The 23,523-nt window shown below is 26.2% G+C and overlaps 1 protein-coding gene and 1 long non-coding RNA gene across 2 annotated transcripts; one reads left to right on the top strand and one right to left on the bottom strand.

Moving 5' to 3' along the window:
- Positions 1-531: 531 nt before the first annotated feature.
- On the bottom strand, positions 532-14,289 carry LOC122500024. The gene is made up of 3 exons (XR_006301425.1): positions 13,817-14,289; positions 4,656-4,874; positions 532-805 (listed from the first exon to the last, which is right to left on the bottom strand). It is a non-coding gene; the product is annotated as an uncharacterized LOC122500024 (long non-coding RNA).
- A 1,335-nt stretch (positions 14,290-15,624) lies between these two features.
- LOC122500023 (apolipoprotein D-like) lies at positions 15,625-23,150 on the top strand. Its single transcript, XM_043608700.1, has 4 exons — positions 15,625-15,785; positions 16,009-16,139; positions 22,071-22,314; positions 22,582-23,150. Exons 1-4 carry the CDS (start codon positions 15,675-15,677, stop codon positions 22,882-22,884), a joined length of 789 nt encoding a protein of 262 aa, XP_043464635.1. The 5' UTR covers positions 15,625-15,674; the 3' UTR covers positions 22,885-23,150.
- Positions 23,151-23,523: the final 373 nt, after the last annotated feature.

Here is a 23,523-nt window from a genome sequence, read left to right as displayed (position 1 = left end):
CATTCTATCATTTGAAGGTCATTTTTATTCATTTACTTAAATATTTGATTGATTTTCTACAGTGGCTCAACTCTGACTACCATGTTCAACCCTGACTACTTTTTTTAAATTGCTTATAACTGCAAAACTTTTCGTCAAACTTTTTTACAAAATTTTTTACAAAACTAAAAAGACGACTCCCACCACTTCTCTAACTCGTCCCTCCTAAATGATTCACACCTATATTCTCACCATGCTGCCTCTATTCCCATTTATACCTCTCAACGCACAAATAAACTTGAATTACCTTTTACTAAAATTTCTTGTTTCTAGCAAAATGTAAGGGGTCTACGAAATAAATTATCTACGTTAAGAAGTACATTTCCTTTGTTAAATTACGACATTTTTATATTATCGGAAACGTGGCTTCATGGTAATATTAATTCCTCGGAACTCTGTTTTGATAAATTTGATATTTACAGATGTGATAGAAATTCTCAAACTAGTCTTAATACGATGGGGGGTGGTGTTCTTATTGCTGCTAATGCTAATTTAAAAAGTACCCAAGTTTTAACTTCTGATAGATCTATTGAACATTTATTTATTAAATTTACAATTCTGTCTCAACTTGTGGTGCTGGGTGTTTTTTATTTGCCACCAAATAGTACTTTGCAACAGTATACTGCTGTATCTCAAATACTTGAAGATGTGTACCTTAGACTGTGTCCATCTGTTTTTATTGTCACGGGTGATTTTAATGTGCCTTTTGCCGTGTGGAATCTTTCTTCTAACAACTTTGTAATTTGCTCTTCTAAATCTGGATCATCTAGAATACAGTGTCACATTGTTGATGTTCTATCTGACACTATCAACTTTTTGAAACTTTCGCAAATTAATAATTTTTTTAACCCATTAACGCCCAACTCGTGAAAATTCTTTGGTCATTTTCAAGCTACGTAATTATAAATAAAACGGTTGACAATTTAAACCAGAGGTACATTTTCTAAAGGTTTTGGATGTGCTCTTTCCGATTCCGGTGTCAAAAATAAATTTCGTCCAAACCAAAATTAAATATGGCGGTTTTAATGTCAAAAAACACAAAAAAAATTCATTTTTTCAAGTTTGACATTTTTTTTCACCTTGAAAAAGTATAAGAATAAAATTCTATTTTCAACCATCGGTGCATAAAAATTATACACTTTCAAGAACCGTAAAGTAGAATTAAGAATTTCAAGATGGCGGACCAATATGGCGTCAAATCTCTAAAGTAAAATTTAAAAATTTTGGGCAATATTGGTCAAATTGCCCAAAAGTCAATGGATTCGCCTGAATTTTGTTACTCGGGGGTTTTTGGGGTCGCTGATTACGAATATAAACTTCATTTTCAAAAATTCAAAATGGCGGATCCAATATGGCGGACGAGTTTTACAAAATTTCATCGAATTCACTTGAAACTTGTCACTCGGGGGTTTTTGGGGTCGCTGATTACGAATTTGATGTTACTTTTTCAAAATTCAAAATGGCGGATCCAATATGGAGGACTTATTTTTTAAAACTGATCAAATTCACTTGAAACTTGTTACTCGGGGGTTTTTGGGGTCGCTGATTACGAATATAAACTTTATTTTCAAAAATTCAAAATGGCGGATCCAATATGGCGGACGAGTTGTACAAAATTTCATCGAATTCATTTGAAACTTGTCACTCGGGGGTTTTTGGGGTCGCTGATTACGAATATGAACTTCATTTTCAAAAATTCAAAATGGCGGATGCAATATGGCGGACTTATTTTTTAAATCTGATCAAATTCACTTGAAACTTGTTACTCGGGGGTTTTTGGGGTCGCTGATTACGAATATGAACTTTATTTTCAAACATTCAAAATGGCGGATGCAATATGGCGGACAAGAATCTTCAAATTTCATTCTATTGACTTAAATTTTGTTACTCAGGGGTTTTTAAGATAATTTTGAATCTCTTGGCGGACAGCAAAATTGGAAAACTCATTTAATTGGTTCTCGGTGTTGTTTATGCACATAAACTGAAAAAATATATTTATGGTACTGATATAAATATAACCAATTCTCAGATATTATATTAGTGTATATGGAACTGACATACAGTATTGCTGTTTCAGCCATATGGAGTGTAGAACAGCCATACACGGTGAGCTTGGATGAAATTCAACCCAAAAGTCATGACCCTTTCTGGTTTATTTTTGATATCATTTAAGTGATGTCTAATAATCATTTTAAGATAAAAATTAAATTAATCGTTGGAGGGAAACTCAAATTATATTGATTTTTTAATTTTTTTCTAGGTTATTGTACATATTTTCTGAAAGATAATGTTTTAAACAATATTTATTACTTCAAAAGATATCTTTTAACATTAAAAAACATTCTATTTAGTAAAAACAATATTTTAATATATAAAGCTAAAAAATTGTTGAAAAAATGTGAATTTTTTCGTTTTTCTGAAAATTACTCTTTTATAAGTCATTAAACACTAATATTATGCAAATGTAAATTAAAGTACATAAAATTTCCTGGAAAACTAAACAAGAAAAACTATTCTATCTATTGTTGTTACATAAATATGATGATTTAAAGTTCGTTTTTAATGAAAAAGTAATTGAAATTTATCATTAAGTCCAGTTTCTTTAGTGAAATTTTTTTTTCTGGACCTTACTTGAAAACCATATAATAATATGTTTAAAATTAACTTTTTAAACATATTATTATATGGTTTTCAAGTAAGGTCCAGAAAAAAAGATTTCACCAAAGAAACTGGACTTAATGACAAATTTCAATTACTTTTTCATTAAAAACGAACTTTAAATCATCATATTTCTGTAACAACAGTGGAAAGAATAATAAATAGTGAAAATACGACTGAGTGATAGAATCATCTCTACTCTTAATAGATGGAAAAGTTTTTCTTGTTTAGTTTTCCAGGAAATTTTATGTACTTTAATTTACATTTGCATAATATTAGTGTTTAATGACTTATAAAAGAGTAATTTTCAGAAAAACGAAAAAATTCACACTTTTTCGACAATTTTTTAGCTTTATATATTAAAATATTGTTTTTACTAAATAGAATGTTTTTTAATGTTAAAAGATATCTTTTGAAGCAATAAATATTGTTTAAAACATTATCCTTCAGAAAATATGTACAATAACCTAGAAAAAAATTAAAAAATCAATATAATTTGAGTTTCCCTCCAACGATTAATTTAATTTTTATCTTAAAATGATTATTAGACATCACTTAAATGATATCAAAAATAAACCAGAAAGGGTCATGACTTTTGGGTTGAATTTCATCCAAGCTCACCGTGCATATGTATGTGAGAGACAGTAATATGTATGTAAAGAACAGAAATACAGTATTGCTCTTTCATCTATAATACCTTACTATACTCGTATGACAAAATCGACAATATCATTTTTTTCAGTGTAATTAGAAAGAAAGCAAGTTTATATATAGTAGGCGATACATATATGCACATTCTGCAATTGCCATTGGTGGTCCACGGTTGCATCTGAAGTATAATAGGAATATTATTTTTTACATACGTTATGTTTCTCTGGCCCTTTATAGTGGCATAAATTATTTATTTTCTTGTTTTATTCTAAAGAGAGGCAGTTTTTTCATACAGCACGATATTGTCATTTTTGTGTATAGTTGTTGCATTCAGTTATTGATTTTTAACGGTTGGGTTTTTAGAAATGCCGCCAAAAGCAAAACGTGCTAAAAAGTCATACACGCGTGAAATAGAATACCCCAAAAACCCCCGAGTAACAAGTTTCAAGTGAATTTGATCAGATTTAAAAAATAAGTCCGCCATATTGCATCCGCCATTTTGAATTTTTGAAAATGAAGTTCATATTCGTAATCAGCGACCCCAAAAACCCCCGAGTAACAAAATTCAGGCGAATCCATTGACTTTTGGGCAATTTGACCAATATTGCCCAAAATTTTTAAATTTTACTTTAGAGATTTGACGCCATATTGGTCCGCCATCTTGAAATTCTTAATTCTACTTTACGGTTCTTGAAAGTGTATAATTTTTATGCACTGATGGTTGAAAATAGAATTTTATTCTTATACTTTTTCAAGGTGAAAAAAAATGTCAAACTTAAAAAAATGAATTTTTTTGTGTTTTTTGACATTAAAACCGCCATATTTAATTTTGGTTTGGACGAAATTTATTTTTGACACCGGAATCGGAAAGAGCACATCCAAAACCTTTAGAAAATGTACCTCTGGTTTAAATTGTCAACCGTTTTATTTATAATTACGTAGCTTGAAAATGACCAAAGAATTTTCACGAGTTGGGCGTTAATGGGTTAATGTGCATGATTCTCTTTTGGATTTATTGTTTACAAATTATAAATATTGTATTTTAAATTTAACTGATGATGAACTGGTGCCAATTGATAATTTTCATCCACCTTTCACATTAGAGTTTAAAATTTTTGGTAAAAATCATTTTGTAAATAATAAATTTTATTCTTCAATGAGATATGATTTTAAGAATGCTAATTTTTCAGGTCTTTTTTTATATTTTAATTCAATTAAATGGATGAAAATTTTATCACCACTTAACTTAAATGATGCACTTAATGTATTTTATAATATCTTGTATGATGCGTTTGAGATTTATGTACCTTTGAAGAAATCGCATTGTTCTACATATCCTGTATGGTTTAGTGATGAGCTTGTCTGTTTGTTAATTTCTAAGAAGGCTGCACATTTAAAGTATAAGTCGTCCAAGTCTCCCGAGGATTACAGAGTGTTTTCTGCCCTTAGATCCAAGTGTAAATCGGTTTCAAAGAAATGTTATAGTGATTATATGCACAGGGCAGAGGATTCGGTTGAGTTGAATCCTAAATATTTTTAAAGTTTTGTTAATAAAATTAGAAGTAAATCTTATATTCCTAATCACATGTTTTTGAATGATAAAGAGGCCGAAAATGATGATGAAATTGCTGAATTGTTTTCTGAACGTTTCAGGTCTGTATACGATTCTAAAAACTATGACTCTTCTTTTTTGTTTAATATTAACTATACTGGTTTTAATGACTTAATTAATTTTAACTCTGTTACTATCAGCAGAAATGCAATTTTTGAGAAAATTAAGGAGTTAAATGTGAACACTGGTGCGGGACCGGATGGTATTTCACCATACTTTATCAAATCTTGCTGGTCTCCCCTCATTGAACCCTTGTACATTTTGTTTAATTTATCATTGTCACAGTGTCAATTTCCGACTTTATGGAAAAAGGATTCATTTCTCCAATTTATAAGGATGGTGATAAAAAGGATATAGTCAACTATCGTCCAATTACAATTCTTAACGTATTTTCTAAATTACTTGAGAGTATTGTGTTTGATCAGTTTTATACTGCAGTTGAGAATATTATAATTGATGAGCAACATGGTCTCATGAGGGGCAGATCTACTGCTACTAATCTTTCTATTTTTACTAATTATCTTTCCTGTAAACTTGAATCGGGTTCTCAGATAGACACTGTTTACACAGAATTTTCAAAGGCATTCGATAAAGTAAACCATGACTTACTTCTAGCCAAGTTGAAACTTTGGGGTGTGGGATCGAATCTTGTTGATTGGTTTAAAAGTTATTTAAATGGTCGATCTCATGTTGTACGTGTTAATAGAACATATTCATCTGAGTTTTTTGCTGATTCTGGTGTTCCACAGGGTTCAACACTGGGTCCACTATTATTTCTAGTTTTTATTAATGACATTAAATTTAAAATTAAGTTTTCCAATTTTTTATTGTTTGCAGATGACTTAAAGATTTAGTATGGTTAATTGTCTTGATGATTATGTTAAATTACAAAGTGACCTCGATTCTCTCCTCAGCTGGTGTGAACTGAATGGAATGCCTTTGAATATAAATAAATGTTATTCTATTTCTTTTTCTAAAAAAATAAACTAATTTAAAAAAAAAAAAAATAATTTAATTTCTAAATAAATTGTATATATACAATTAATAATAATATACTATCTAGAGTGTATCAAGTGCGTGATCTTGGTGTTGTCTTATCTTATGATTTAACATTTGACGCACACATTTCCTATGTTGTTAGTAAATCACTGAGAATAATGGGTTTTGTTATGCGTAATTCCAAGGTTTTCCATAAGTTATTACACTAAGAATACTCTATTTTTCCTTAATTCGGTCTGTTATTGAATATTGTTCGTTGATTTTCGTTCACGTTCTAAGACTCGAACGAGTACAGAATCGTTTTCTGCGTTTTTTAGTCAAACAACTTAATGTTCCCTTTGATTTTTATATACATGATTATATTAGTTTAAGAACTCAGTTTAAAATTCCCAAGATTGAATCTAGATTTTTGTTTGTTGACCTACTTTTTCTTTTCAAGGTAATTAATGGTTTAATCATGTGTCCCTCAGTATTGTCACTAATCAATTTCTCTGCTCCTGTGCGACGCTTGCGATATGTTACTCCATTTTTCCAATCATTTCATAGAACGAACTATGGCAATAATTCTGTTTTTAGTAGACTTTGTTTTGAGGGTAACTTATACTCGGATGATTTGGATTTCTTTCATAATAATGTTACATCTTTTGTGACTAAATTGCGTTCATTGCTTTATACTGAAAATGTTTGATATGCATCTATGGCTCTGTAATTTTGGTTAAGTTACTTGTAATATTGAAGGGTCTTTATTGTTACCCGTATATGTCATAAATAAATAAAACTAGTTAATATTTATTGTAATTATGTGGGCATATCTCTAGAACCTTTAAGTTTTCAATGAGAAAAAATTTTTTAATTTTTTTTCAGCACAGTATTGAAACTCTGTCTACATAAACTTTAAGAAATAAGCATTTAAAATATGCAAGTGGACAGATGAAATAATTTGTCTTCAAAAAATTAAAAGTTATAAACTATTTAAAATTGCGAATTATTTTTAACGTGCAACAAAAAAATATTTAACAGGTGTTTGTTTTTTAGAATCGAAAACAGTTGAAAGTAATTAACTAAGGGGTTATAATTTATAATAATAATTATATTATTATATAATATATTACTTTTATATTTATTATATTATTACTGGTCATTAACATTACTTTTCTTTTTTTTGAATTAATAAAAAATTAAAATGGTTTTTATTTTAAAAATAGATTTTAATTAAACTGAATTGTAAAAATATGAAATTATAATGTATAAAGTTTACCTTGCAATTTCCACATACATTTTATTTAAATTTAACACTCACAAACTTTCCAATTTCTATTAATTTTTTTCTATTTTTCTTTCTTCTTATATCTTATTTTTTTCAGAATTAATTTTTTTGGATCATTTATTCTGTGTAAAAAAATCAAAATAAACATTGAAACTTAACCTTCAGTTTTATTTATTAAAAGTTTCTATAAAAAAGTGAGAATCAACAACTTCATACTTAACAATTTCTTTTCTAAAAACTTTTGGTTGATTACCTACGGTCGACCGTAATTAACAAATATTTTTACATTATCTTTGCAATAAAGTATTTTTTCTTGAAGCACATTCACGGGATGTTAAATTGCACATGCGAAAATATTTACAAGCACTTTTAAAATACTTTTATTTGATTTTCGTGGAGTATCACTCGAATTACAGTCGTTTTCAAATTTTGTACGCACGTGTTTTCTGTTATTTAAATTACAACTGTTTTTTGAAGACACGTGGCACATGAATTTACTATGTCTCAAAATAATTCTAATAATTTGAACTTTTATTTCCCGTAAGTCATTTTGATGTGCCATTTGTCTTATTAATGAAATGATAAATATATGGATTACGATCAAAAAAATTAAAATTGAGGGACAACTTTTAAAAGCTTATAACTTTTTTCACAATTAACAAATTTTTAATTTTCATACGGAAAAGTGTTCACTGTTTAATTAACTTTAAAAAGATGCGTCTTAGAATTAGTAATTCTAATTCATTACAAAGTTTTATCGTTTAACCCATCCGAAAGTATGGTTAGGGACAAGTAAATATTGTAAAAAATCGGGCACTCAAATTGAAATAATTATTGATCTATTTAATAAATTAATGTAAAACCTTTTGGAACTAATTCATCTTATCAAGCTTTAATATTTCCAACAAAAATAAAGTAAAAAGTTATTGAAATTATCGAAATATATGCGAGGGACATGAAAGTTAAAGGTTCCAGAGATATGCCCATGTATATTTAAGTTTAATTAATTATTTTACTTGAAGAAATACTCAAAATCCTGTAGTAAAATAATATTATAATAATTGTTACAAGATAATTATTATTATAATCATTTTACTTAGCGCCAGAATATTTTACTCGAAAATATTCAAAAGATTAATTTATTAACTCGGGGTGATCGATAACTTCAACTCTATTATTAAAATTTGCCGAGTGATAGCTTCAATCATTAAATATTGATTTATTAAGCTTTAAACGTTTGCCAGACTAATTCAGAAATTGTCGGGAAAATTCCCAACAAACCGTGGAGGGGTGAGGTAAGGAGATAAACACATTAATTAGCCACTGTCACTGAATTTAATTTTTTCATAATTAATTTTATTTAATTTAATTTACTTTAAATTCCAGTATTAATTTACAATTTATTTATTCGGCAGAAGGCCGGATTTTAGAATTTAAATTACCGCATCACAAAACGGTGACAAGCATCACTCTCAACATTCGAAAATTTTTAATAATAATTATTTGCCAATATGGCGAGATAGCAATATCTTCGACGACTTCGACGACTCGTTCAGCCTCCAGAGCATTCGTTTGTTTTTTTAATAAATTTAATCACACATTTAATTAAAAATAATATACGAAACTTTCGAAGAAAACCTTTTCTCGCGCAAGGGGTTGATGAAAACGTCGTCTGCAATTCGTGGAGAAAAATGATTTTCTTCACTAGTTACTTTCCCCCTCCATAACTTCCTAAGAAAGCTAATTTTGAGTTCAAAATTGCAGAAATTTATATTCATGGGGATACCAATAAATGAACCAAATTTGTAGAAAAAAGAGGACGCACTTTTTGTACACTTAATCCAGGGCTCGGATCGAATTTAAGACTCAAAAAAGGCGCTTTAGTCGCAAAAATTTATAACAAAAGTCACGAAAAGTCGCATAAAATTTCCGAAAAAGTCGGAAAAAATTCGCATAAAATCTTAGAAAAAACGACAAAAAGAAAACACGAAATTGTCAAAATTGTAAAAAAAATCACATTTATCGACAACAGATGCATTAATATCAAACAATACGGAATAAAATTTAAAAAAACTCCAAGCAAAATTTTAATTAGGTATTTTTAACCTTTTTTTTAAAATTCTCTTTAAAATGTAAAATATTTTTATAAATAATAAAATTCTTCTCGAAAATTCAATTATTTAAAAAAAATTTAATAAAATTCTTGCCAAAATTTCAATTATCTTTATAAATAATAAAATTCTTCTCTAAAATTCAATTACCTTCAAAAGTAAGAAAATTCTTCTGCAAAATTTAATTACTTTTAAATATTTTTAAAAAAATCTGTTCAAGATTTCAATTATCTTCATAAATAATAAAATTCTTCTCTGAAATTTAATTATTTGTAAAAATAATAATAAAATTCTTGTCTAAATTTCAATTATCTTTATAAATAAAAAGATTCATCCTAGAAATTCAATTATTTTCAAGTTTTTTTTTAAATTCCTCGTCAAAATTTTATTTATCTTCATAAATAATAAAATTAATCCTGGAAATTTAATTATTTTCAAAAGTTCTGATAAAATTCTTTGCAAAATTCAATTATCTTCAAAAGTAAGAAAATTCTTCGCAGAAAATCAATTATTTTCGAATTTTTTTTAAAATTCTCCACAAAATTTCAATTATTTTTGTAAATATAAAAATTATTCTGCAAAATTCAATTACTTACTAATGTTTTATAAATTTATTCTCAATAATTCAATTATTTTCATAAAAAATAATTACAAAAATTTTTTTTTATAAAGTATTATATGTAATATAAAATAATGATTTTATCACTCGGTCATCTTTAATTGTAATAAAACATGAAGACATCGATTGCTCCGAGTCGAAGACTCGGAGTGATCGATTTCTTCTTGTTTTATAACAATTTTTTATAAGTTGTTTAACTTCAAAAAGGTTTGAATTTGAATCTTTTGAAGAATTTTATTTCCTATGGAAAAATAATAATTAAATATTTATTTAAAAAAGAAGTTATTGATGTTTTCGAAGAATTTAAAAGAAATTTGTATAAATAAATGTATCATTTTTTTGACTAAAACATTTTCCTTCAATTTTCTAAAGATTTTAAAAGTTTCACTTTCTAATGGACAAATAGAATTTATAAACATTTTTTTTCATTAATTTTTAAAAAACTTTAAATTTTATTAAAGCAATTGTAATTAAGAAATAGAAATGATGCAAATTGTTTCCTTATGAAAATTGAGAATTTCCTACAAAAATATTAAGAAACGAGATAATATGTTATGTTTTTTTTCCCTAAATAGAAGAATGATTTTGTGAACAATATTGTTTACAAAAAAAGATTTCTGCCATTTACAATTTAAGTCGAAAAGTTATTGAAAAATTTGAGAAAAGTCGATTAGTCGCATTTTTTCACAAAAAAGTCGAAAAAAGTCACATTTCCTTAGAAAAGTCGAAAAAAGTCGAAAAAGTCGCACAATCCGAGCCCTGTTAATCTCCTTAGCCCTTTCAAAAAAATTATTACTTAAATATGACATTTTCTTTAAAAAAATTGTTTTAAGCTTGCAATGTTAAATATAAAAATGTAACTTACATTAGACATACTGACGAACAAGTTGAATAAAATGTTATGTCAAATTACTTATCTATAATATTGAGTTATATTTATATTTTACATTGCAAGCTAAATTAATTAATTAATTCTAACGAAATGACTTTGAATTACGATTGCAAGCTTTTTTTACAAATTTTAAAAAAATTATAAAATTTAATTTGCTAAATAGTAAAGGTTTTTATCTTTAAAACTTGCTGCTACAAATCCCCATTCAGGTATGAAAAGGGACTCCACTAATCAAGTTATTAAATAAATAATAAAGAAGGAAATTTCAATTTATATACATTTAATATTTTCATAACTTTTACATATGTTTTACTCTAAATTGAACGAATTGCAACAAACTGTAATGAGTTCATTAATTTATTACAATAATACAGTAATACAGTAATACATAATATAAAATTTCAATAAACTCTATAATTGGAATTCCCTTTTACCTGGCGGACGACGCCTCGTCAAGCCGAGTGTCTGCTTTGCAATCTTAAAGAGTTTTTTTTCTCAAAAATGAAGATTAACGCCCAGCTAAAAATTGCAGGAAAGTTTTCTTATATTTTCAATATTATTCATGATTTTTTTAAACCTGAGAAATAGGGGCTATTTTTTAAAATGGTAAACAGGAATAGTAAATAAATGCATCGATAAGCGCGCGGCTAACTTCTTACTACCTTTTTTAAATAAAATTAGCAATTTTAAAAATAATAAAATTTGAAAATTTTCTAATTTAAATTTTTGTTGAAAATACTAAAAAAAATTCAGTTTTGTAAAATTTAAAAATAATTGCAAAAATTCTTTAAAAAAAATAAAATTCTTCTTATTAAATTCAACTATGTTCAAATCTTGAAAAAAATTCTCGTAAAAATCCCAATTATCTTTATAAATAACAAAATTCTTCTCCAAAGTTCAATTATTTTCAGAAATTTTTCTAATTTTAATGATTTTTAATATCTACGATTTTAATAAATAATTTCCTGAAACGAATTCAATTATTTAAAAAAAATTTTAATTTGAAATTTTAGAAAATGACAATTTTGAATGAATGAATTAAATTAATTTCAATAATATCAAAATTCAATTATTTTTAATATCTACTATTTCAATAAAAATTCACAAAAGAATTCAATTATTTAAAAAGAAATATATTATTAAAATTCATCGCAAGAATTAAAGTATTTTTCATAAATAATAAAATTCTTCTCAGGTATTCAATTATTTTCAATACAATTATTAAAAAATTCGATTGTATACAATAAATTAAAGAAATTTTTCAAAAAAATGCAATTATTTTTCGAAATTATTTTTCTTTGCAAGAATTCAATCATTTGCAAATGTTTTATAAATTTTTTTGAAATAATTCAATTATTTAACAAAAAAGTTAATAAAAATTCTTCATAAGAATTCAATTATTTTTGAAAATTTTAATAAAATTCGTTGCAAAAATTCAATTATTTTAAAAAAGTTTGATAAAATTCTTCGAATCAATTTAATTATTTTAAAAAATTTTGAAAAAATTCTCGTCAAAAATTTCAATTATTTTCAAAAATTATCCTCAATTCAATGATTTTTATAATATCTACTAAAATTTTTCAAAAGAATTTAACTTTAAAAAATTTTATTGAAATTCTGCGCAAACATTTAATTATATTCATAAAATAATTAAAATTTCACAAGGAATTCAATTATTTTCATAAATAATAAAATTTTTTAAGGAATTCAATTATTATTTTCATAAAAAATAATTTAAAATTCTAGAAAATAATAATTGAATTAAAATGATGAAAATAATTCTGATGAAGTTAGAGTAACAATATTTTTACGATAGAAAATAATGATTTTATCTCTCGGTCATCTTTAATTTATTAGAAAACATGAAGAAATCGATCACTCCGAGTCTTCGACTCGGAGCAATTGATATCTTCATGTTTTATAAACAATACTTTTATAAGTTGTTTAATTTAAAAAAGGTTTTTTAATTAATTAATTAATTAATTAATTAATGTTTTTTTAATGAAAAGAAGTAAAAAGAATTCTGATGATTTCTATTTTCTATTTAAAGTTAACAAAAAACAAAAGTATAAATGAAAGACAACTTCAGAGTGTGAGGGTGTAATGTATTAAAATTATGAATAATAATTTAATTAACTAACAATAAAATAATTTAAAGGAATGTTACACAGTACTAGCTGACACCTTTAAATCTGTTTGGTAGTGGATCCCCTCCTTCCTACTTATTGTTCAAGTAGTGAGGTGAGAATCTCTACTTTTCACTAGTGGAATTTTAGGAGATTAGAATGAGGTGTTAAATTAAGTTAAGATAATTATAAACAATTACAATTCATTATTCGTTCCTCTAAAACCCTAATACATATTTATTTATCCCTTTTTTATTCTCTTTTATATCTTTAACTTATAACTATAATATATTCGTGTTAATATGTATATATAATTCTAACACAATCTTTCGTCGGGTTAGCGCAATATCAGACTTATTCGACAAACAAAGCAAGAACATACTTATTCAGAAAAAAGGCAAGAACATGCTTATTCAAAATATAAAGTAAAATTCGCAAATTAACTAAAGTTAATTAAATAAAGTAATTCGCAAATTAACCTTTTTAGTCAGATTTTAAATTTTACTTTTGTACAATTGTTTTACGAATAATAACTTTTATTTAGTTCCATTGAGAATAATTTTTTTAATATTTTGTTTTTCTAATATGAAAAGTATTATTGAAATAAAATTATAATATTCTTGATAATTTAAAGTCTGACTAAAAAGGTTAATTTGCGAATTCGTTTGTTTTTACTTTATATTTTGAATAAGCATGTTCTTGCCTCTCTTCTGAATAAGTATGTTCTTGCCTTGTTTATCGAATAAGTATGATATTGCGCTAACCCGACGCTTTATTCTCCTCAAATGTATATTTGCGTGTGTGTGAAGTATTATTTAAGTGTATGTATACAATTGACTCACCCATTCGTTATTTGATATTATTCCTTTAAACTTCTTATAATCCTTTTCTATAATATTTATTTTAGATCAACTTTTTATAGCACAATTTCTCATTTAGAACTTTTATTATTTTTCACTTTTTATACTTAATTATTAATTATCAGTAATAAGAATGAGAACTTCTTTATATTCAAAATAACGGCCAAACTAACCCACGACTTACTATCGCGAAGACTCACGGGCAAAAGCCCAGATTTCCCTGTGTTCATCGATTTTATTAATCGACATTACAGTGTTGAAATTATTCTTTAGTTTATTGCACCTGCTCGTTGCCAGGCGCTTTTCTGCAAGCTTGCAGTTTTGGACAGTGGTGTGATCTTGGTTCATTAACCTGGACACACCACTTCTTAGATTTCACAATACATTAGTATTTTAAGTATCATTCTTTTAAATTAAGTTCATTCACTTTTCAAAGCAAATTTATAAATGTGTGAAATGTAATAAACAGCTATAAATGAGAATTATATTTTATGTATTTTAATTCTTGTAACCAATATTATAACGAATAGATGAATTATGTTTGTTTTATTATTATTTTTAATATGGGTATTTGTATTTTGTTCACACTTTCTTATAAACATTATATTTGTATTTTGTTATCACGAAGGGATAAATTGTGACGAAGTCGGTTCGTCACAGAGGGACAGAAAAAGTGAATGAAAGAATGAAAGAACATTCAAATTAATATAGTTAATAATTAATTTAGTTTAGAATAATTATTTTTATTTAAAAGTAAATAAAAATTTGTTTGTTATAATATAAGTTGAAACTTTTAAGGGGTTACATACGTTTTCAACTGCAAAAAAAGAGTGATTTTCATAATTATTTTTTGACTTTTCATTAAAACTTTATTAAAATAATATACATTGCATAAGATAGTACATGGTTTTATGAACTTTTAGCAATTTTGAAACCTAAAAAATATTAATATTTGTGTAAACTGTAGCCGATACTCCAAAAAAAATTTTTTTTTAAATCGGCTTGCGGTGTGCACGATAAAACGGGAACAAGTATTTTGAAAGCAAAACCAAAGAAAATTTTGTTAGTTTAGTATGTCACCTCGTTCGTTCATAAACAAGGTGATATAGTAAACTAACAAAATTTTCTTTGATTTTGATTTAAGATTGTTTGTTCCTGTTTTATCGTGCACACCGCAAGCCGCTTTAAAAAAAAGGTTTTTGGGGTATCAGCTACAGTTTACACAAATATTAATATTTTTTAAGTTTCCAAGTTGCTAAAAGTTCACTAAACCATGTACTATCTGATGCAATGAACATTATTTAAATAAAGTTTTAATGAAAAGTCTAAAAATAATTATGAAAATCACTCATTTTTTGCTGTCAAAAAGGTATGTAACCCCTTAATGTAAATCTAAAAAGAATAAAAAATATTTTCCGATGATGCTTAAAAATTTTTGATAAAAGTATTCAATTATATATTGAACGTGAGTTTTTGACAACAGCCATTTAATGAGTCGATGTAATCTAAGGATGGCAAGAGCACATAAAAAAGTACCGTTGTTAGAAATCCAGTTTGTTCTTTCTGTAGAGGTTTTATTATTATTTTAGAGTGTCGCATAATTGCTGGATCTTCTCGCAGAGAAGTGTGTAGCATTATCAGCCAATGAGCAGCAACGTAAAAGGTCCTCGAACCAAGAAGAAGTAAATACCGTAAAGTGTAACATAAAGCCACATACATGTATAAGTTGTGTGCGAGGAAAGGGGCAACATATTCGCGGTCATCGCTCCTGTCCACCGTAGAAAATGTATAAAAGGAACGGAGATCAGAGATCCTAAACACAGATCGTCTTCAACAAATAATGAGAAAGATTGTCGTTCTTCTTTCTGCCCTGGCACTAGTCAGGGCACAAATTCCAAACATGGGCTGGTGTCCAGAATATATACCGATGACAAATTTTGACATGTCAAAGGTAATCTTATTTTTATTATCAAAGTTTTTTTTAGATTTATGTCACTAAAATACCATTTTTGTAATAAAACAGTTTTTTACTAAAAAAAAAAAAAATTTATTAAGATTAAAATATTTCTATTACTATTTCCTTTTCTCATTAAATCAAGGAAAATATTAAATAAATATAAAATGTAATTAAAAAAAGGAATTTTGAAAATTGATGATTGTTTGCAATGTTTCAGTTCTTGGGGATCTGGTATGAAGCAGAAAGGTATTTTCAATTATATCAACTTGGTTCCCGTTGTGTAAGGACAAACTATACAATAGGGCCTGATGGAAAATATCATGTTAGCAACGAAATCACTAATTTTGCGTGAGTAAATTATATCTAATTTTTAAAAATCAATTAGAATTCTATTAGAAAAGTAACGAACTAAAAAGTCAATAACAATCTTACAAAATTTTAAATAATCATTTAGAGATATTGTACTGATTTTTACAACATTAAAAAAAATTTTAATATATTGCTGTCTTAAAATAAGATTTTCTTTTTACTGTGAAAAATAGAATTTTTTGCAGTATATTGTAATTTAAAAATACTTCTGAAATAATAAATGAATTTTAATTTTATTTTAAATATTTTTGTAATAGCAATAAGAATTGATATTTTTCATGAGCATTAGCTTATAATTATTTACTTGAAAAATCTAAGTTGTAAAAGATAAAATTAGTTTTCAAGAAACAAGCAGTGTTAAAAGTTTCGTTTATATTTTTAATACCTTTTTTTAGAACAAATAAATATATCGGTAATAATTTTTTAAATACTTTTACTAGTCCTTCTTACTAAAAAAACAATCACATCGCAACGCTTGTAAAAATACCTATAAATTAGAAAATAATCATTAAATTAAAATATAAAAGTAATAAAAAAATATTAGTAATGCAATATTAAATAATATTACTTTAAATGAAAGTTATAATATCTTTTCAAAAAATCAAAAAATTTAATACTTTTTTGAAAAAGTCATGATTACAAAAGGTACCAATTCTTAAAAGCCTTATTAAAAGGCTTTATATTTATAAAGGTTAATCAGAGATGTTAGAAATGGGTCTCAAAAACTATTTAAAATGCTAAATACTAAATGGTATTACAAAAAGTATTTCAAATATATAATATAAAATAGTTTTCAAAAAGTTATTTCAAATGCAAAATAGAAAATACGCATTTTCAAAATGGTTTTATAAAATAAAATGCTTTTTTTAAATGAAAATTATTTTTACGTAACTTTTTGACTTTTCCATAAAATAAGATTGTATCCCTTATGAAACTGTTTTATATTATTCTATTAATTTGACTTTATACAATAAAGTACTTTTTTAAAAAAATTGTAAGAAAACTTTGTCAGCAATTAAATAAAATATCTCATTTTCGAATGCTTGATGTGAAATCCTATGTAAATATTGAAATTTTGAACCTGAAAATTTCCGTTTTTAGTATGTAAAAATGAATATTTTCCCATAAAGTTTGGTAAAATTTAAAAGAAAATGAATTAGCCGAAGAATCTACTTAAAAGAAAAAATTGCTACAATATAAAAAAAATTTTCTTGTATTTTGCATTTTCAAATACAAAATAATGAAAAAAACCATTTCAAATCAAAATGCAAAATGGTTTTCGGCAAATGCATTCAAAATGTAAAATGAAAATAGGCATTTTGCATTTTCTATTTTGCATTTGAAATAGATTTATTTGAAATAGTTAACATCTCTGAAGGTTATAATTATAAATATTTACAAATTATTATAAATAAATTATCAATTTTCTGAAATAGTACTGTTTTCCACTAACCCTACGATATTTTTTTACATGTATGAGTGTAAATAAATAGTTTAAAAATAGAATTTCAAGTTGAGTTAACAATACAGTTACTGCTAAAATTTTTGAACAAAATGTTGATTTTGATTATGGATTTAAGATAATCTAGTAATCTACAATTTTTTTAAAATTTATCAATAACCACTCAAAATTATTAAGCTTCCGAATATTGTTTGGTTTACTCTATATTGAAAAGAATTTAAAGTCGAAAAATAAAAATTTTAACCCCAGAACGGAAATATGATTTTTTATACGCTAACGGAAAACAAAATTTGAAACATTTGTAAAAAGTTTCGGTTTTACTGAATACTACTTTTATATATGTAGTAGAATTTTTTCGTTTTTCAATACGGAAGATGAAGGCATCATACATTTTTTAGTAAAGATAGAGAACTTTTGAAAATGTTGGCTGATTCTATCTCAATTCATGCAGGGCGAATAGGTTAAAAATTCTAAATCAAGTTAATGGTAATTTTTCTTGTTCTTTAGGACAAATAAAGAGATCACGTATTTTTTTATTTAGCGAAAAAAAAATTTTTAGCTGAGTTCCCAGTAAGAAGTGAGGAATTAATAAGAATTCGAAATTTGTAATTCTTTTGAATTTCGTTTTTGACCAATTCTTTTCATTTGCATTTGGAGAAACCGAAAAGAAACTAAGTTTATTCTTTTGAATATTTTAATAATAAAATTTTAATATTTTAAAATTAAATTTAATAATTTAATATTTTAATACTTTTAATATTTTAAGCGGAAAAAAAATTTGTCGGTTCAAAGATTTGAACCCTTAAAAGTTTCATTGTCGGAGACAAACAGCTTGTCCGCTCAGCTATTTAAACTGTACTATGACTACCGAATTTTAGAAGCACTTATCTCAAAGTGTTGCAAACTTCAAAGGAATTAAAAAATTACAAAATATTAAAACGGTATAGACAGGAATTGAACTTACCGAGTATTACACAGTATTTAGGAATTCACAAAAATTAAAAAATTAAAGAAATATTAAAACGGAATTGATTGGAATTCACTTTCAAGAAATCTTTGCGTTAAAAAGGAATACATAGGAATTGGACAGAAACGGAATTCAAAAAAATTGATAATATAACATTTTCTGTAAAAAGTTAAAAATGTTCAATTTTTCTCAATTCCTTACTTCTTACTGGGTTATGAGTGTTTGAAAATTTTAAGACATATCGTGATTTTAGAGCTAAACAGCTGACAAATTATTTTCAAATCTTTCTAGTTTTTGCAAAAATAAATATTTTAAAATTTTTTTTCTTGATTTTAGTAGTGTTTTTGATACTTTTTCTTTGCAAACTTGAAAATTTGAAAAATTTTGAAAATTAACAAAATGGCGGCCATTTACCGAAAAAACAAAAAAGTCAATTTTCTCAAAAACATCATTTTTTATTTTTCTTAAAATTTTTGTGTGATTAATAGATAAAAAAAGGAATTAATTTTAAAAGGTTTCATGTCCGCTAAAACTGTTTGGAAGTCGCAATAATTTTTTTCAGAAAATAACAAATCTCATTATTTTGAGTAATGTATCGGCATATATATATTTTGCATGTTTATGTTTTTCGATGATTAGTAGTGTTTTTGGTACTTACTTTTTATTTGCAAACTTGAAAATTTTAAAAATTAACAATATGGCGGCCATTTTTCAAAAAATCGAAAACTAAAAATACTAAAAATAATTGAATAAAAATATTCATTTGGAGGTTTTTGGGGTCGCTGAGTTAGAATATTTGGTTCAAATTTTATAATTTAAAATGGCGACCAAAAAAATTTATCGGTCGCCATTTTGTTAATTTAAAAAATTTTTAAGTTTGCAAATAAAAAGTACCAAAAACACTACTAATCATCGAAAAACATAAACATGCAATAAATATATATATTTTGATACATTTATACTCGTATCAACTCTCTAAAACTGAATCAGTGAAATTTGACTGAGAATCACTGACTCTATTGTCTATTCTCGCGATTTGAATTTGAATTTCTGTCATTTTTCACTGATTGGCCAATTAAAGAATAACTGAAATTTTCAATATGTGTGACAAAAATTTTCAGTAGTTTATTAATTGGCGAATCAGTTAAAAATAACTGAAATTTCAGTAATTAACTGAAATTTTAATTATTTTTAACTGATTTTCAGTGAAATTCCACTGATTCAAATCGCGAGAATAGAGTCACTGATTCTCAGTCAAATTTCACTGCTTTTCAGTGGAATTTCACTGATTCAGATTTAGAGAGAAAATAATGAGATTTGTTATTTTCTGAAAAAAATTATTGCGACTTCCAAACAGTTTTAGCGGACATGAAACCTTTTAAAATTAATTCCTTTTTTCATCTAGTAATCAGACAAAAATTTTAAGAACAATAAAAAATGATCTTTTTGAGAAAATTGACTTTTTTGATTTTTCGGTAAATGGCCGCCATTTTGTTAATTTTCAAAATTTTTCAAATTTTCAAGTTTGCAAAGAAAAAGTATCAAAAACACTACTAAAATCAAGAAAAAAAATTGAAAAATATTTATTTTTGCAAAAACTAGAAAGATTTGAAAATAATTTGTCAGCTGTTTAGCTCTAAAATCACGATATGTCTTAAAATTTTCAAACACTCATAACTCGGCTAAAAAAATTTTTTCGCTAAATAAAAAAATACGTGTCTCTTTATTTGTCCTAAAGAACAAGAAAAATTACCTTTAACTTGATTTCGAATTTTTAACCTATTCGCCCTACATGAATTGAGATAGAATCAGCCTGTTGTTAAAACAAAAGGGAACAGAGAAAATTGAAAAATTTCGCAAAATGTATGTAGTCAATTTAAAAAAATCAAGGGGATTTTAAAAGGTAAATACAGACACTTTAGAAGTGAAATATTATAACTTTTGCATTATTTGAAAATAATAGATTTTTCAAAAAAAATGAAGCAACGAAAATTAAAGAAAATTGACGCACTAATCACATCAAGAAACATAAAAAAATGAACTTTTAATTTTAAAAACTAATTTGATTACATTAAATTTTTAAATAAATATTACAACACGATAGAGAAAATTCGAAAGAACTCTTTTACTTGTGCATTAACCCACATAGCACAATAGTATGAGGTAAGGTTATGTTGAGTACTAATCGCAAGGCTCATAAGGTTACACGATATTGCTGTGGTAGATCTGAGGTGAACTAAAAACTTCCGCCATGAGGTAAGGTTACATGTTAAGGTTGAGGTAAGGTTACATGTTAAGGTTGAGGTAACGTTACATGTTAAGGTTGAGGTAAGGTTACATGTCAAGGCTGAGGTAAGGTAATTATTAAGTTGTAAGGTTGTGATAAGTTTACCAGTTATAGAAAATATTGAAAAAATAATTAATAAATAAATATTCAATTAAAATGTTAAGTTTGTTGCTCTTCTCTATTTTGGAAACCTGACATGAAGCAGAAAATTTTGAAAACAAATTTGGGGGGACTGGGATTCGAACCCGGGATCGGCGCGCATAAACCTATCATTCTGACTAACTGAGCTAAGTAGAGAACTGGCAGAAGGAAAATTAATGTTGCCTTTAAGGTGAACCAAGAAGATGATTAACTCCTTAAAGGCAACATTAATTTTCCTTCTGCCAGTTCTCTACTTAGCTCAGTTAGTTAGAATGATAGGTTTATGCGCGTCGATCTCGGGTTCGAATCCCAGTCCCCCTAAATTTGTTTTCAAAATTTTCTGCTTCATGTCAGGTTTCCAAAATAGAGAAGAGCAACAAACTTAACATTTTAATTGAATATTTATTTATTAATTATTTTTTCAATATTTTCTTTAACTGGTAAACTTATCACAACCTTACCTCAACCTTACAACTTAATAATTACCTTACCTCAGCCTTGACATGTAACCTTACCTCAACCTTAACATGTAACGTTACCTCAACCTTAACATGTAACCTTACCTCAACCTTAACATGTAACGTTACCTCAACCTTAACGTGTAAGGTTACCATGGCCTTATCATATATAGTCACCACACCCTAACATGTAACCTCACCTCCATGGCGGAAGTTTTTAGTTCACCTTAGGTCTACCACAGCAATATCGTGTAACCTTATGTGCCTTACGATTAGTATTCAACATAACCTTACCTCATACTATTGTGCTATGTGGGAAGCTAATAATAAAAAATGTATTTTTGCGGTTATATTATTTGTACTATCTGGGTACATTTAAAGTTTGCATAGAAGTCTTTTATGGTTTCTTAATGAGATTTTTTAGAAACAACGAAATTACTAGATACAAATTTATAGTTAGGAATAAAATTAAACAATTTTAAATTTAAAAAAATTAAAAACACTAATTTCTCAAATTGAAGCAATGTTCAAGCAAAAGTATGATTATTCTTTGTAATAGAAAGATTATCATAATTAATGATTATTATCTTTCTAGAACTGGAATAAAAAGAGTTTGGGACGGTGAAATTAAACCACCAACAAATAAGGTTGAGGAAGGAAAATTGCATGTGAAGTACGTTGGATTGCCATTATCACCTGAATATAAGTATTCGGTTTTAGATACTGATTATGATAGTTACGCTGTTTTATGGAATTGTTATAACTTTGGGCTTATAAATGGTCAAAGTGCATGGATTATGACTCGAGAGCCATTTGCATCAGGAGAAATTCTTCAAAAGGTAATAATTCTTCATTTTTTAAAATTTATTTAAAATTTTTTCTTTCGATATTCATTTTTAAAAAACTGATCAGATATTAGTCAATAAACCTAATATTCTGTAAAGCTATAAATTTATAAACCTAACTTGAGTTAAAGCCTAATTCTGCCATATTTTAAACGGTTCATATTATTTTAATAGTTAATATTTAATTAATATACGTATATAATAATCATTTTTAATAATAGAATTAGATTTTTAACATTCTTGTGTACTTTATGCTTTCAGGCGTATGCTATTCTTGACAAATATAAAATCTCCAAATCATTTTTCGTGAAGACAAGACAGGATGATTGTAATTATATTGCAAACCCTGCTGTTAAACCCATACAACAAGAACAACCTTCTAAGGATGATGTTCAAGATACAGAGAAAGAACCTGTGAATGATAGTTCATCTGCTAACACGAGAAACATTGAAAAAGTTGAAACTGACACTACTAAACATGAAGATTCGTCTAAACAACCTATTGAAATTAAAAAATCTGAAAGTGTAGAAGAAAAAGTTGAACCTGCACCAATCACAAAATGAATCACTGATTAACAAATAATTGCCCAAAGACATACTTAAGAATCATGAAAATATCTCTAAGGCTGAAATTTTTTTCTTTCATTGCGGAAAGAAAAATTGCTTTACAATTCATCTATCAATTGATAAATAATGGTTCATCTCTAAATTACTTTTACAAGTTAATATTTATTTATACGCTATAAGATTATTTTCTAGGAAACACTATAAATAATGTGCAGAAGATGTAAGCAGTAAAAAAGTTAATAAAGATATTACATAAATCTTAATTGAAATAAATTTAATCAATTTTCCAAATAGCAAAATAATTGGCAACAATTATTTACAGTGAAAGATTCGACAATTTTTCTGTCTAATAGTAAAATTTCATACTGTTTATACAGTTAACAATGCGTTGCCTAAACTTTGTAATTAAAATATGATTTTTTAAATTTAGGAAGTGTGCGCTTTAAGGGTTAAATATAAAGCAGTAAATTTTATAAAAAATAATTTTTTTTCACCTTATAACGTTCTTATTATCTTTAACTGATTTTAAATATTTATTTTAAGAATTTTTAAACATTTAAGAGTTTACTTTGGAATTTACAATCCATTTTTAACTTTCATTTAACCAAATTGTCAATAAGGTCAGTCGACCAATGA

Source organism: Leptopilina heterotoma, unplaced genomic scaffold, assembly GCF_015476425.1.
Source record: "Leptopilina heterotoma isolate Lh14 unplaced genomic scaffold, ASM1547642v1 Lhet_180, whole genome shotgun sequence".
NCBI classification, from domain to species: Eukaryota; Metazoa; Arthropoda; class Insecta; order Hymenoptera; family Figitidae; genus Leptopilina; species Leptopilina heterotoma.
Note: the sequence above shows the minus strand (reverse complement) of the source record. Positions and strands in the feature narration are given on the sequence as shown.

Excerpts from the sequence above, each read along its gene's own strand:
- LOC122500023 (XM_043608700.1), top strand. The coding sequence starts at position 15,675 with ATGAGAAAGATTGTCGTTCTTCTTTCTGCCCTGGCACTAGTCAGGGCA. Across the intron at positions 16,140-22,070 it reads AACGAAATCACTAATTTTGC|AACTGGAATAAAAAGAGTTT; the intron begins GTGAGTAAATTA and ends TTATCTTTCTAG. Across the intron at positions 22,315-22,581 it reads CAGGAGAAATTCTTCAAAAG|GCGTATGCTATTCTTGACAA; the intron begins GTAATAATTCTT and ends TTATGCTTTCAG.